The sequence below is a fragment of the Coloeus monedula genome (genome assembly GCF_965178545.1).
Source record: "Coloeus monedula genome assembly, chromosome: 22".
Taxonomy (NCBI): Eukaryota; Metazoa; Chordata; class Aves; order Passeriformes; family Corvidae; genus Coloeus; species Coloeus monedula.
Genome location: NC_138802.1, coordinates 8,206,597 through 8,222,246, shown reverse-complemented (window position 1 = coordinate 8,222,246; position 15,650 = coordinate 8,206,597). Strand labels below are relative to the sequence as shown.

General features: G+C 52.6%; 1 protein-coding gene across 1 annotated transcript; it reads right to left on the bottom strand.

Annotated features, from left to right (window-relative positions):
- Nucleotides 1-1,477: 1,477 nt before the first annotated feature.
- Nucleotides 1,478-14,613, bottom strand: SLC2A1 (solute carrier family 2 member 1). Its single transcript, XM_082295906.1, has 10 exons — nucleotides 14,562-14,613; nucleotides 9,689-9,781; nucleotides 6,230-6,390; nucleotides 5,843-6,083; nucleotides 5,330-5,492; nucleotides 5,066-5,253; nucleotides 4,871-4,975; nucleotides 4,670-4,771; nucleotides 4,232-4,435; nucleotides 1,478-3,204 (listed from the first exon to the last, which is right to left on the bottom strand). The coding sequence occupies exons 1-10, from the start codon at nucleotides 14,577-14,579 to the stop codon at nucleotides 3,007-3,009; spliced, it is 1,473 nt and encodes a 490-aa protein (XP_082152032.1). The 5' UTR covers nucleotides 14,580-14,613; the 3' UTR covers nucleotides 1,478-3,006.
- Between the last annotated feature and the right edge of the window lie 1,037 nt (nucleotides 14,614-15,650).

The window sequence follows — 15,650 nt, the reverse complement described above, 5'->3', positions numbered from 1 at the left end:
TGAGGGAAAGAGTGAAAAGGCTGCAACTGGGCATTCTAACCTAAAGGAGATGTAGTTTCCTTCTGGCAGAGAGCTGACATCCCCTTGGATCTGCCACCAGCCTCTGGTGCTCGTGCCACCCCAAGGCCCATTCCCAGCTGGCTCCTGCCCCAGGGAACAGCGAGACCCCTCAGGACAGAGGTGACCCTGCTGGGGAGGGACAAGGACACCAGAGCAGGGCCAGCCACCAGAAGGCTCCAGAGGCCATGGGGAGTATGGGAAGCACGGTGCAGCCACCGGAGCTCCTGATCCCTCACAGCTGGGAAAGGGGAGAAGGGAATCTTGGCCTGTGCCAGGCTGAGCCCTGAGCTGCGATTAAGGCTCATTTACTTCAGGAGGATTTATGAGAGTATTTAATTGCCTCGCCGAGTTGGGCTGGAATCAAGTGTGCTTTGTAAATGCTTCGTCAAGCTGGGGCCTGAGCAATTAGCAGGGATTGCTGCTGCTGGAAAAGCGCAGGTTCAGCCATGTTCCATTCCAGGGGGTGGGATGAGGCTGCTCGGGGTGCACGGCCCAGGCCTGGGGAAGGGCTAGGAGACCTCCCAACACTCCTGTGGGAGATGCTGGTGGCTTCTCCACCTCATCAGGTGTGGAATAACCACCTCCATGGGGTGGGGGATATTGGAAGGGGCTGAAATGGTCATCTCCATGGGGTGGGAGTGCTGGAAGGGGCTGGAATGACCACCTCTGTGGGGCGGGGGATGTTGGGGGTGCCCCAGGGCACAGGGATTTGGGTCACCAGGGATTTGGAGCTTGGTCATGGCTGTAATCCTTCCAGTGCTCCCAGGCTGAGCCTGTGGGACCATGTGGCTGCTCTGGATGTTCAACAAAACAAACCCAGCCTGGAAATGAAGGTTGTGCAGGGCTGAGCATCTCCTGGAGCCAGGAATTAAACAGCAGAGTGAGGAGAGGAGCTCTGGGCACAGAAAGAACATTCTGGGGAGCTGTAAAAGACACTGCAACAGCCATGCCCAGTGTGCGCCCTGCAGGGCAAAGAGCTGCTTCAATAAATAGAAAAAAGCCTGAAGTGACCAAGATCAGCATTTCTTTGCCCGAAAGTGTTTGGGCTTGCAGTTCTTGGCACCTTCTCAGCTGAAGGTGAAAAAACCAAATCCACAGAGCAGCAGCAACCTCCTCCCTCCCTGCCCTTGCTCAGGTGCTCGTGGCATGACTAAAGCTCTGTCCCAGGCCAGGGGAGCAGGTTTGGGATCCACAGGGCAGGACAGCTCCAGCCAGGGCACCCCCGTGATCCCAGCCCAGGCTGCTCCAGGCAATTAAAATCAGGTTGTACACCCAGAGCAGGTATTTTGCAACCAGGTGAGTCGTTCCCGTGGTGGAAAAAGCTTTGCAGGGACACGCACTCCCAGAACCTCCCCCCCATCCCTGGCAGGGCAGGGAAAGTCTGGCTCCAAGAAATAAAGGCACAGGACACCAGGGCTGGGTGGCTGCTCACATTCTCCTTTATTGTTCACACCACACACCTTCCCCTTAGCACTTGACTGCAGGGATTTGCTTAAAAAAAAAACCCACACACACCCCCCCAGCTTGGCGCAGCTGTGCCACAACCAGCTGAGCACGGGCATTTTTAAAGAGATTTATTTTACTCCCCCCGCCCCCAACCTTTATTTTTCTTTCACGTGTGGTCAAGTGTCATCACTTCCAAACCAGACAAATAAGTTAAAAAAAAGATACTATTAAAAAAAAAAAAACAAACAAACAAACAACAACAACAAAAAAACCCCACCCAACACAAACAAAAAAAACCAACCCTCCCTGTGGCTTTGGGAATGTGCCAGGAGCTCCCACACCAGCTGCACTCAGGGAAATGCTTTTTTTTTTTGTGTGTGTTTTCAGTTTTGTTTGAAAAGGACAGTATTTCTCATGTGTATTTTTTTTCTTTAATATACTACAGCCTGAAATTCAGTGCAATAGATACAACTACAGTGCAGAACTATACAAAAGTCATCCTAACCATGTACAAGCTTTTTTTTCTTAGTTGCTATAGAAACTATAACCTTTTTCTGTACCTTTTGTATACATTATACAGTGTGAATATACTCCAAGAATATTTACAGTACTTGGCTTGTCAAATCAGAAATGCTATAACTTAAATGTCTACTATTAACAACCATTGAACAAAAATATATATAATATAAATATCTTCCAGTCTATACACAGAGCAGGAAACGGCTGTATCCATGCAGTGCTGGATTTTGGTGACTCCCAGGATGGGGGTGGTGATGGAGGGGGATGTTGTCGTGTGCGGCTGCCGCTGGCGCTTCACTGTCGGGCAAATATTGCCGAGATTAATCCCAAAATTCAACAAGAACACATCCCCCTCCCATTTTCCCCTCCCAGCTGGAATTCAGGCGAAAGGAGAGGAGCCTGTGGCAAGGGATTGACCTTTCCAACCGATCCATCCGGACGGCTCCGTCCTCCACGCTGCCCCGGGCGGGAGGTCCCCGTCCACGAACCCACTGCGGGGCTTGAAATCAAGGAGACTTTAAAAAATGACTCATTTTCTTGGTAGTTTTTTTTTAAAAAAATATTAGATTTAGTCAATTTATGTGATTTTTTTTTTCCTCTATGATTAGAATGTTAAAAAATAAGTTTCCAGCTTTTAAAAAACTTCCTCTATGTGATTTTCTGTTAAATAACTATTGCATCGTTAATAAAAAACAGGGAATTGCCCTCCTGCTGGTGGAGGCTGCATGGCTGGGTTTATAAAACACCTATTGGCTTTGAAATCTTGGACGCAAAACCAGCTAAAAAATAAAATAAAAATCATTTCTAGCAGAAAAAAAAATTATAATAAAATAGGTCAGTCTGTCCCCAATAAACCACTGGGGGAGGCTGGAGAAGGGGCATCGGAGCCGGACCCCCCCCACTCCCTCCTGCCTGGGGTCTGTACAAAGTGTTTTAAAAAGTCCCCCCAGATTCGGGGGGCGGTGGTGCCGGGGGTCCCGGTTACACCTGCGAGTCAGCGCCCAGGCTGTGGAACTCGTCCGGGGTCTTGTCGCTCTGGCCAGCCCCACCCTGCCGGAAGCCCGAGGCAATCTCGTCGAAGGTCCGGCCTTTGGTCTCCGGCACCTTGAAGTAGGTGAAGATGAAGAAGAGCACGAGCAGCACCGTGAAGATGATGAAGACGTAGGAGCCGCAGAGTTGCTGGGATTGAAGGGAAAGGGGGACGTGAGTGCATGGATGGAGGTCACAGAATCATGGAGTTGTTGAGGCTGGAAAAGCCTGCCAAGATCGAGTCCAACCACCAACCCAGCACTGCCAGATCCACCCCTAACCCATGTCCCCAAATGCCACATCCACATGTTTTTGAGCACTTCCAGGGATTGTGACTCCACCACCTCCCTGACCACCCTTTTCATGAAGAAATTTTCTCAATATCCAATCTAAACCTCCCCTGGCACAGCTTGGGGACCTTTCCTCTCCTCCTGTCCCTTGTTTCCTGGGAGCAGAGCCTGACTCCTGCCAGGTGCCCCCTCCTGTCAGGGAGCTGTGGAGAACCAGAAGGTCTCCCTTGAGCCTCCTTTTCTCCAGGTGGAGCCCCACCAGTTCCCTCAGCTGCTCCTGGTGCTCCAGCCCCTTCCCCAGCCCTGTTCCCCTCTCTGGACTCAGAGCGATGGGCCATGGCTGAAGGATCAGCTGGTACCACCCTGCCCACACCTGCCATGGCCATCCAAGACCCAGGTCCTCCTTTCAAGGAACATCTCAAGTTCCATAAGGAACACTGAGTCCAGTTCCAGCTCAAGTCCTCCTTCCCAAGGGACCTTAACCCAACCAAACCACCTCAGCCCAGGTTTTAGGACTCAAGGATGTGGCCCTGGAATTCAACACTGGGATCCAGCAGCAGGATTTGGCACCAAGATCTGACACCAGGACACCACACCAAAATCTGGCAACGTGATCCAGCACCAGGAACCAGCAACCAGACCCAGGATTTGGATTTGGCAGCAGGGTCCAGCAATGGGATCCTGCACTGAAGTCTGGCATGGGGATCCAGCTGGACACTCTTTCCATCCCTGATCCAGAACTGGGATCTGGATCCACCCTGAACCAACACAGCCTCAAAGGGTGGGACTGAGACTCCCCTGGAGGATTCCTGGGATCCCCTGGGACTCCCAGATTCCTGTATCCCCAGTCACACCCCCCCCTCCCCCAGTATTCCAGCTGTGATTACCTCAATGTACTGGAAGCCCATTCCCACGATGAAGTTGGAGGTCCAGTTGGAGAGCCCAGCCACGGCGAAAGCGGCGGGACGGGGGCCTTGGCTGAACAGCTCTGCCACGATGAACCATGGGATGGGGCCTGGGCCGATCTCAAAGAAGGCCACAAACCCAAAGATGGCCACAATGCTGAGGTAGGACATCCAGGGCATTTGGTCCTAGGCCAAGGGAAAGGAAGAAGGTCAGTGCCGTGAAGGGAACATGTCACCTGGACGCCTCAGCTGGTGCTGGCAGAGGAGCCATGAGCTGGAAACTGGAATTCTGGGAGCTCAGGAGAGATGTGACAATGGGAACTGAGTGCTCAGCCATCACCTCAAGGAGGAATAAGTCATTCCTCCACTCCAACCATCCCTCTTCAACCTCCTCCTCCTCCCAGCCTCCCCAGCACTCACCAGCAGTGTGAGGGCGATGGTCATGAGAATGGCACATCCAGCCATCCCTGCCAGCCCGATGAGGTGCAGGGTCCTGCGCCCGGCTCGTTCCACCACGAACAGCTGTGGGATGGACATGGCCCATCAGCACCTCTCCAGCTTGCAGGAAAGGCCCCTTCTCCCACCTTCCCTGGAGAGATCCGGGGAGGCCCCAAAACTCACTGAGACCACGGTGAAGGCTGTGTTCACCACACCAGAGCCAATGGTGGCGTAGACAGGCTGCTCCACCCCCGCCTTCTCAAAGATGCTGGTGGAGTAGTAGAAGACCTACAAAGGGCAGGGAGGTGCCACAGTCAGGTCCTGGAGCTCTGGGTGAACCAAGCCAACCCCTGTCATTCAGATCCCACCCAGACTCACCGCATTGATCCCTGAAAGCTGCTGGGAGAGCTGCAGGACAATGGCGATGAGGATGGGCTGGCGGTACATGGGTGAGCGGAACAGCTCCATGATGGTGACCTTCTTCTCCCTCATCATCTGCCGGCTCTCCTCCTTCATCTCCTGCAGGTCGCTGCTCACGTCCGTTGTGCCCCGCAGCTTCTTGAGGACTGAGAAGGAGAGGTGGGGTCAGGAGATGCCGAGGACCCTCCGTGCCAGGATGGGCCCTGTGGAGGAGTCACTCACCACTCTTGGCTTTGTTCTCCTCGTTGCGGTTGATGAGCAGGAACCGGGGGCTCTCGGGGGCAAAGGGCAGGATGATGCACTGTAGCAGGGCAGGAACGAAGATGAAGCCCAGCAGCAGTGGCCAGAGAGAGTCGTTTCCCATGATCAAGTCCAAACCAAACACCTGAAGAGGAGAAGAGGGATTGAGCCACCCAACCCAGCTGGAAAAGTCCTGGTTGGACACGACTCTGCAATTCATGGTGCACTCCAAGCTGGGACATCCATTGGAGGGACTCCTCTGCTGCTTCCAGGTGGCCAACAGATGTCAACATCCTGATGCTGCCCATCCCAAACCTTCAGATCCCACAGCAACCCTGCTCCTGCTGAGCTCCAGTTCCACCCCTCCCACCCCAGCTCCACCTGAAAGGCTGTGCAGATCCACAGCACCTCATCCCTGCAGGCCCTGATGAGTGTCAGGATCAAAAAAAAGGGGGAACCCCACCCCCCCCCCCCAAAACATTCTCCAGTGCTCACCTGTGCGATGAGGATGCCCAGGACAATGCCAAGCTGGTGGAAGGTCCCCAAGGCCCCCCGCAGGGCAGTGGGGGACACCTCACCCACATACATGGGCACGAAACCCGTGGTGAGGCCAGAGTAGAGGCCGATGATGAAGCGGCCAAGGATGAGCATCTCAAAGGAAAAAGCCATCTTGGAGAAGCCCATGAGGACAGCTGACACAAAGGCTAGAATGTTGGACATCAGCATGGAATTGCGTCTGGAGAGGGATGGAGGAGAGAGATGAGGAACACCAGGAGAACCCAAACATCAGCCCTTGGCAGTCCTGGAACGCCAGGGTGGGGTGAGGCAGCACAACCTCCCCACTGAGTGATCCACCAGGGATCCAGCAGGCTCAGAGCTCACCTTCCAAAGCGATTGACAAAGAGACCCACAGAGAAGGAGCCAATCATGCCCCCAACAGAGAAGATGGCAACAGAGAGGGACCAGAGCGTGGTAAGGGTGGCAGGGCTGATGGGCTCCTGGTATCGGTACAGCCACGTGCGGTTGTAGAAATCCTCAATCACCTGGAAAACAAGGAGAGAAACCAAACCACGCATCAAACCCGCCCCCACTTCAGCCGTGCCACCAGAGGGACGAGTCCCCGCGGCCACCGCGGCTCACAAGACAATGCGTCACCATCACCAGAGCCGCCGGTCGAGGCTCGACTCCAGCCCAAGGGAGGGAACCTGCTGGGATACGTGGGGGAAATGCAGCCGGACGGGTTCTGGACTCACCCTGCCCGGAGAGGGAGAGACTGCGCTGCCAAAACTCGCCGGGCGGGCACGGGGAGGTCACGCTGCTCCCCAGGGCAGGGCAGGAGGCAGAGATGTGCCAGCCCCGCAGAGGAAGGGAAGGAACACAGGGCAGTTCCCATCCCCTTGGATACTCCCGGAGCTGGATTTCCAGGTTTTTTTCCCCCAAGAATTCCATAACACACAATCTCTGCCATGGTTCTGCAGGACTGTGATGCCAACACCCAACACAGGCCTTGGTTTTAAACACTAAGAACAGCCTGGTTTGTGAATTTTAGGGGGTTTTATATAAATTTTTGATGATTTTATATAAGTTTGGTATATTTTTATACACAAAAAGTATACACTTATATACAAAATATATACATTTATATGCATTTTGTACACTTTTAATGTATTTTTAAAGCCAGCCCATCACTGGTAGCTTCACCAACTTCCCGTCCCTGCCCATGGCTGGGAAATGGCCTAAATGACCCTTTAAAGGTCCCTTCCAACCCAAATCCTTCATAATACCATGATTTAAGGGTCAGTCATCCCCAAACCACCAAAGCAAAGGGCTCCATAACACCCCACCAACCCAAGTTGGAAGGAGCAGAAATTGCAGAGATTCCCTGCTCTGCTGGGCCTCAGGTGGCTCCAAGACTCTGCTGTTCTGAAGGGTTCCACTCCCAATTCACTGCTTACACCATCGTGCTTCACTTTCCACTTTTCCCATCCATCCAAGCCCAAACAGGAGCCCTGGCAGAGACAGCACAAGAAATTCACACTGCACTGGATACAAGTCCCAGTAGTATCATTTTTCTGAGTTGTTCCTTTTCCAAAGGAAAAGGAAAACCATTAGAGTTGCCATATTTAAGTGATTTTGTTCCCTTCTGTTTCACCTGGAGGTTTGGATGCTTTTCCCCCTTTTCCCAACATCCCCAAACTAAATAATTGATTGGATTATTGGAGAAGTTCGGGCTGGCTCAGGCTCTCAGTAGAGCCAGGGGATCTCTGAAAATAACACCCCCTCCTGCCCCCTTCCTCCTGAAAAAAGGGATGCTTTGAAGAGTCCAGTATTTTTTGGGGCAGAGGAAGGGATGAAAAATGGGTTTAAAGGGAGATGGGTGAAAAAAAAAATTGTTGTCCCTAAAACTGGGGCTTTTACCCCCCTTTTCAGCTGAGCATTGTGATGCATCCCTATCCTGCAGTTCCATGAATCCCAATACCAGTGCAGTCCTGTGCTTGGATGCATCTCAATGCATCCCCATGCCAACTCTGCATCCCTGTGCATCCTCATCCCAACCTTTCACTCCAGTTTATCCCAGTGCATCCCCATCCTGTGCCCCAGTGCATCCTGAGGCATTCCTGTCCCAGTCCTGCACCTCCATGCATCCCCGTCCTGCATCCCAATCCTGTGCCCCAGTTTATCCCAATGCACCCCCATTCCAATTCCAATGCATTCCAGTCCTGCACAGTAACGTGTCCCTATCCAAAACCCACACTTTATGTGTCCCCATTCTTAAAGCTGGGATGACCCCCTGTGTCCAGCACATCCTGCTGCCCAGGATGACCCTCATCCCATCTGCCTTCATGCTCCCACATGGAGCATCCCAAATCCTTCCACCCAACACAGGTGACTTGTCCTGCACCACATGACTCCTCCTGGCCTGAGCCCCAGGGATTCATACCCAAAATCATGAGGAAAACTGTGGCAACACCCATCAGGAGAGTCTGGATTTGCTGGGGACTGTGGGCACAGGAGCTCAGTCCCATGGGAAGCTCACAGCTGATCCCTGCCCATGTCACCCAGAGCAGCCAGCTGTGAGAGGATGAAGAGAAATCCTTCAGTCCAGGGAAACTCCTGGGATGGGCTCTGACCAGGGTGGTGATCACAGCATTCCTGCTTCCCACAGTGCCAGAGCTTGGGAAAATGAGGGCAGATGCCGGGGAGCAGCTCCTCAGTGCAATCCCAGGGATTTCCCAGCTCCAACGGTTCAAACACTGCTCCATTGCCTGTCTCCCAGGCACGGTGCTTAGGGCCACCCAAGAATGAACATGCCCAACATCAGACCAGTCCACGTGAAAGCAAGGAGGCATCAGGATATTTTAGGAGGTTGATGCCTTCAGCAGCGCCCTGCAGGTTCTGGGTGGGAGCTGCAGCCTCCAGCCCCAGAAACCGAATTGCGGGATTCAATACCAGATAATGCAACACCTCGAACAAATTCCTGTTTTTTTCCTCTTGCCACACTGATGGGGCCTGGGGAATTTTTCCACGGGGTCTTCTCTCCCATGAGGAGTTTTCCCAGTGTTTGAGGCAACATTCCAGAGCCATCCACTGGGATGGGATTAAACTCTGGCTGCTGGATTCTGCCCTGGTGGGTTGAATTCTTTGGGGTGGTGACACTTGGGGCTCCTGCCAGAGCCCAGGCTGTCCCTCCACACCTTATCCCAGCACAAGAGCTGTGCCCAGGGAACACCTGGGCACGTACCACATGGGAAGCCTGAGATAATTTTCCAAGTCTTTAACACCTCAAACAGACACCAAATTTGGGAAAAGTCATGTGGCCATTTTCCATGGCCCACGGGTATCTACCAGCAGCTGGAGGGTCCTGGCATTACATTAGGGGAGGAGCCAACACCTCCTTCGCTCCATTCCCCTTACAGCACTTCCCAGCCAACCCCCTCTCCTCCCGGGATGTTGTGCCGGGATGCAAAACTCCGAGGTAGGGGCTCTCTGTCCGGAGCAGCCACTTGGGATGACTCAAACCTTAACTAACTACCAAACCTTCACTAAGAGCCGAGGTTAAAAGTTCCACAGGCCACACCCAGAGAGCATCCTGCAGGCATTGCTGGGATTTTTCCCAGCAAAAATGCCAAGCAAGGAGGAAACAAATTCTCCTGGGAAGGCTGGAGCTAAATAACTCCCTCTCAAATCCCATTACAGCCCTAAGCTGCCTAGCGGGATGTACTATTTTAGCCAGGCTGGCAGCGGAGGCTGGTTTGTTTTCAGACACGGGGCAGGGGGAGGTGTGGAATTTTGCGACAGAGGGGCTGGAATTTCCCTCCGGAGGGCTCTGGGAGCACTCACCTTCTGCGGGGCGTTGATGACGCCGGTGTTGTATCCAAACTGGAGGGAGCCCAGCACCGCTCCTCCCACAGCCAGCATCAAGCGAGCCGTCATCTGCCAGAAAACACGGAAAAGGGGTTAAATCTGGGATCCCCGCAGCCCTGTCTCCCCCACCAGAGCGATCCCAGGGCGCTGCACGGGATGCTGGGAAGGCGGCGAGTACGAATATTCAGGATAAAAGAGAAAACTCACTTTTTTTGGCGCTGAGGGGGAAAAATAATAATAAAAATGTCATTTTGGGAGTTAAAAAAACCCCATGGTTTGGGGGATTCCAGGAATTTCGGCCCTGGAGTGGGCCGGAGGTGTTATCTGAGCTCCAAGGGTCCCCTCGGAGGCTCCACATGAGCATCAGGCTCCGGGCCAGCACCGGCCGCTCCCGGGCCACGGCAGAGCCTCCGTGCACTCACGGCCGAGGATGCTCCGGGAAGCTGTCACTAACAAAGGTTTTCCATCAGAGTCTAATTAAGAGTCGCTGAGCAAAATCCTGGTTAGCTGGCAAAGCCTTCCCAGGCCTCCTCTTCCTCCCGCCTGAGCTGGAGCAACAATCAGAGCCTTGTTCGGGAGCAGGGTCAGGGCAGGCCAGCGCTTGGGCCACCTTCGTTAGAGGCCCAATTATCCCAAGCAGGAGATTTTCCCGGCACTAGAACCAGGATCCGACATTCCCACTTAATCAGCTTTGGGATGAGCCACGTGAAATTTATAAACCCCTTAATTTGAGGGGGGGGGTTGGGGGGTGAAAGGGGGTGGTCCTCCCTAAGTACCAACATGTCACCCCCAAGGATGCTTCCATGGGGTCTTGGATTAATATTCCCAAGGGATCGATGTCTCAGATCCCATCTAAATGAGGAGGGGTGACTCCAATTTCCCCACCAAAAGGATATTTTTTGTATTTAAGAACCGTTTTCCTCTTTTAATAATGGAATTAATGCTGCTCCCTGACCTTGCCACTCCGGCCACCACCTCCCTCCGCGTGAAAGTTCCCAGGGAAAAAGCAGAGGGAATGAAGCCAGGCCCCTTAATGAAGCTCATTAATTAGGCTTGGCCCCAACACAACTAATCAGGGAGGTTCTGGCACTTGGATTTGGTCAGTGCTTCAGAATAAATCCACCCCAAGGAGAAAACGCCGCAGTTGGGAGGGCACAAACAGGCTGGGAAGTTGGTGGTATCCCAAAAAAACACAAAAAAAGCCCCAAAAACACCACAATTCTAACTGTGACCTTATCCATCCCCCAAAAACCTAGGATGGGAATGCTGAAAGCACCTGTTGCTTGGGGAAACCTCATTAAAAAATGAGGGATTTTGGAGATTTGAGTGGACTGGGGGGGAATTGGGAGGTTTTGGGGTGGGGTGATTTTCCTTTGCTTTTCGGGGATCACCCTGATTTGTTTGGGTCCTGATTTTGCCTTTTCCTGGCTAAAGGGCACCCCGGGAGCTGCCAGGCGCTCCCCTAGGTAGGGCGAGCACAGGTGAGTCACGGCTGCAAAGATGAGGATGCAGCAGCCGGATGAACTTTGCTCCAGGAAGGTGAGAGGTAACAACACCTTGATGCTCCCACACCAGCCACTACCCAAAAAAAGAAAAAAAAAAAAATTAAATTCATTTTTCCATTTTAACATTTAGAAAAAGAGAACTTTTCATGGCTACTAAAAAAGAAAATAAAAAAGATTTTTGGATTAAATTCCAGAACAAAAACCTTGTATTTTGATTAAATTCCAGCAGTTTGAAGAGATGAAAGGGTAAAACTGGCAGGAAAATTGCTTTTTGGAGGCTATTCCCGAGTAGGGTCAGGGTGAGTCAGCTCCTGCCGCTCCCTTCCCTGTTCCAAACACGCTGCCCGGCTCGGATCCGGGAGCCTTTCGGCTTGAACGTCGCCATTAAAGGCAAGTTTGGGGGGAAAAAAAATAATTAAATAAATGAAAAAGTAGATTCTTAAGGGCAGCTTTGCCCAAGCAGTTCCTGCCAAACCCCACGTGGGGCTGTGGGGAGATTTTTTAACTCCTTGCAGGAAAAACAGCTTTATCAGGAATTTTGGGACAAATTCCCTCTTATTTCCAAAAAATAAACTTACTTAAGCCCGACTAGACCCCAAACTCCAGGCTTTATCCCTAATAATTCCTCTATGTTATAGGAAAGCCAGAATTTTAATGAATTTAGAGTATTTGTTTTCTTCTTAGCTGCTTCCTGCTTCCTCCCCAGCTCCAACACGGAAGCCAGGACACTCCGAGGAGGACCGGGGTGGGGGGGTGACAGGGCCCCCCAGACCTGCTGCCTTGGGCTTTACAACTCTATTTTCAAGCCTTTTTTTTTTTATCCTCCAGCCTGGAAAGACTTTGGGATACAGACCACCTCATGGATCAAGGGAATGAATAATCCCTTTAAAAGCAAAATAATAATAAAACTGAAATATTAATACAAAGATATTAAAAGAGTGGCCCAGCAGGGAATTCCAACTTTTGTCACTCCAGCATGGAGGATTTTGGGATGCTGCTGCTTCATGGAAAAAGGGAATTCATAATTCCTTCAAAATAGCACTAAAAAAAAAAGTGTCCCAGAAGGGAATTTGAACTTTTTTTACTCCAGTGCAGAAGGATTTGGGCAATTTTAGGATGCTGATTGTTTCACGGATCAAGTGAATTAATAATTTCTTTAAAAGCAAATTAGCAATAACATGAAAAAAAAAGGTCCCAGGAGGATATCCCATTTTTTTTACTCCACCATGGAGGGTTTGGGGATGCTGCTGCCTCATGAAACACAGAAATTACTTATTCCTTTAAAACAATATTTTTTTAAAAAGAGTCTTAGGAGGGAATTCAAATTCTTTTGTCACTCTGTCATGGAGGATTTTGGGATGCTATCTGTCCTATGGAGCAAGAAAAAAATAATAATTCCTTAAAAATCAAAATAATAGTTAAAAAAAGGGGGTCCCACAAGGGAATTTTGGGAAAATCCACATGACAAAGACACCATTAAAATGATCCATGAGGATTTAAGCAGCAGCCCAGAGGCTGCTCCCGAGTGCTCCCAACCAGGGGTGGAAGAGGGGATGTGGGGAGTGGGTGCAGCCCCTTGCACACTCATTTGCACATTCCTGGGAGCGAGGGCACATGGACAACACAGCTGCAGCTGCCTCCCAACACGGGAAAAGCTCGCACCCCCACCGAAAACTGGAAAAAAATCCACTCCAAACCCACAGGAGGGGACTTAAACCCAGAGAATTTGGGGGTCACACTGGCACTGTGGGGACGGGGTGGGATTTGGGAGAGAACCGGGGGGATGGGAAGAAGCATCGGAGTGGCGGAATGTGATTTTTTTATTTATTTTTCTTCCCTACTTAAAGGTCATCCAGGGACGGCGACACGATCCCGGCGAGTTTTGCAACTGCGACAAGCATGGGAGACGTTTTTGCATGGAATGAGCTGGAAAATACACACGGAATGTGCAACAAAAAGAAAAACAAAAAAACCAAAAAAACCATCCTGGGTTAATAATATTAATTATTAAATTTCAAGGGGATTGGGGGTGGGAGTTAGTCCCCCACCTCCCAACCGCCAGCTGCTTCCATGAAAAATCCGGTTTTCTTCCATGCAAAACACACTCTGGATGGAAGTGTTGCCCATCAGCGCTTGGCAAATCAGCCCTGCGATTAATTACCTTTACAAAAATTAATCATTTCTAACCCAAATCCATCCAAGGCGGGGAGTTACAGAGCTGGAAAAGCAGCGGGAACGCGACTCCGACTCCATTCGGGAAGCCGGGAGTTAAAGTGCGCAGGATTTGGGTATGAGACCAAATTTGTGTTTGATTCCTGCCCCCATCACCGCGCTGCCGGCCGGCACGTTCCCGGCTCCCACCCCCAATCCCACCACTCATCCTGGAAAACAGGCGCTGCGGGCGAGCCGGCTCGGAACAAAATCATTTAAAATTAGGAGATACATATACAGAGATTGATATAGATCCATTAAATTTAAGAAAATTGTGTAGTTCATGTTTAATGGGGGGGGGGGGGGGGAATACCAAGGGAGATCGTTCCCGTCACATCTTTAATTAGGATAAAATCACGATTTGGGGGGTTATTACACTTCGTGCCGCCACGCAGTCAATTTCTAAACACATCCCCCCGATCCCTCACCCCCAAAAAAACCACTTGGATTTATCCCAACCGCTCCCAGATGGGAATGTTTGGGAGGACGGGAATGTTTTAGTGGTTGGGATGAAGCAAATAGGGGTTGATAACAGTGACCTGCTGGAATTAACCACCAGGATCGTTTTGGGCTTTAACCCCCCCAAATTAATCATAAATCAATTAATTTGGGATGGGGAGGGTGTTGGGGGATCCCGGCCGCTGCCGAGCGGCCGGGCGAGCTCAGAGCATTTAATAACTCACAGTTTGGGATAAATTAATAGGAATTGGGTCAGGAGCTCCAGGCGGGATGTGCCCAGCTGAGCCCCAACACTGCGGGGATCCGGAGGGTCCCGGCGGCGTCATCCCAACCTCGCACCCCCCAAAAGCCACCTCGGCCCTTGCCGGGCTCTGGGGCCACCTCCCCCGAAATAGGGTCAAAAGGGACAGTTTTGGGTCGCTCCCTCGCGGTTCCGCATTTCCGGGGGGGGGGGGGGGGGGGGAGCCCAAAAGTGGCTGCCGAGCGCGCTACGAGACGCTGAGCCGGCATCAGCCGCTCTTTCGGGAGCGGCTCCACTCAGGTTTAGGGTAAAAAATAACGCAAAAAGGTGTTCGCGGGTGGCGGCGACAGCCGCGCGTGTGCGGGGGCGGCGGGGCCGCGCGCGGGGGCGGCCGGGGGGTTGTGTAACGCAGGGCGGGGGGGCGCGGGCTCACCTTGCTGCCGGTGTCCATGGCGGGGCCGGGGCGGCGGGGCCGTGCGGGCGGGCGGCGGGGCCGGGGCGCTGCGCGGGGCGCGGGGCGCGGAGCAGAGCGGGGCGGAGGCGCGGCCGCCGCCCGGGCATTGGAGCCGCTTAAGAGCGCGGGCGGGGGCGGCGCGAGGCGGCGGCGCCCATTGGGCGGTGTTGGCGCGGGGGCGGGGCAGACGCCGAGGGGCGGAGCGAGGGGGCCGCGAATGGGGGGCGTGGGAGGGGAGCGAGGGGGGCGGCGGCGCGTGCGGGGCTGCACGTGGGCGGCGGGGGAGGGGACGGGAGCGGGAGCGGGTGAGAGAGCGTGAGAGAGTGTGAGTGTGAGTGTGTGAGTGTGTCTGGGTGTGTGTGAGTGTGAGTGTGTGTGTGAGTGTGAGTGTGAGAGTGTGAGTGTGAGTGTGAGAGAGTGTGAGTGTGTGAGTGTGTGTCTGGGTGTCTGTGTGTGTGAGTGTGAGTGTGTGAGTGTGTCTGTCTGTGTGTGTGTGTGTCTGTGTGCGTCTCTGGGTGTGTCTCTGGGTGTCTGTGTGTCTGTGTGTGTGTGTATGTGAGTGTGTGTGTCTGTGTGTGTCTGTGTGTGTCTGTGTGTCTGTCTGTGTGTCTGTCTGTGTGTGTGTGTGTGTGTCTGTGTGCGTCTCTGGGTGTGTGTCTGTGTGTGTGTGTGTGTGTGAGTGTGTGTGTGTGTGTGTGTCTGGGTGTGTGTCTGTCTGTGTGTCTGTGTGTCTGTCTGTGTGTCTGTGTGTGTCTCTGTGTGTGTGTGTGTGTCTGGGTGTCTGTGTGTGTGTCTGTGTGTGCGTGTCTGGGGGTGGGTGTGTGTGTGTGTCTGTGTGCGTCTCTGGGTGTGTGTCTGTGTGTGTGTGTGTGAGTGTGTGTCTCTGTGTGTGTGTGTGTGTCTGTGTGTCTGTGTCTGTGTGTGTGTGTCTGTGTGTGTGTGTCTGGGTGTGTGTATGTGTGTGAGTGTGTGTGTGTCTGTGTGTCTGTGTGTCTGTCTGTGTGCGTCTCTGGGTGTGTGTCTGGGTGTCTGGGTGTCTGTGTGTGTGTGTGTGTGAGTGTGTGTGCG

What these genes read in the sequence shown, in the direction of transcription:
- SLC2A1 (XM_082295906.1), bottom strand. An exon ending in TCATCAACGCCCCGCAGAAG is followed by an intron (nt 6,391 to 9,688) that starts GTGAGTGCTCCC and finishes CTTGTTTTCCAG; the next exon opens with GTGATTGAGGATTTCTACAA. An exon ending in TGGGCATCCTCATCGCACAG is followed by an intron (nt 5,493 to 5,842) that starts GTGAGCACTGGA and finishes TCTCCTCTTCAG; the next exon opens with GTGTTTGGTTTGGACTTGAT.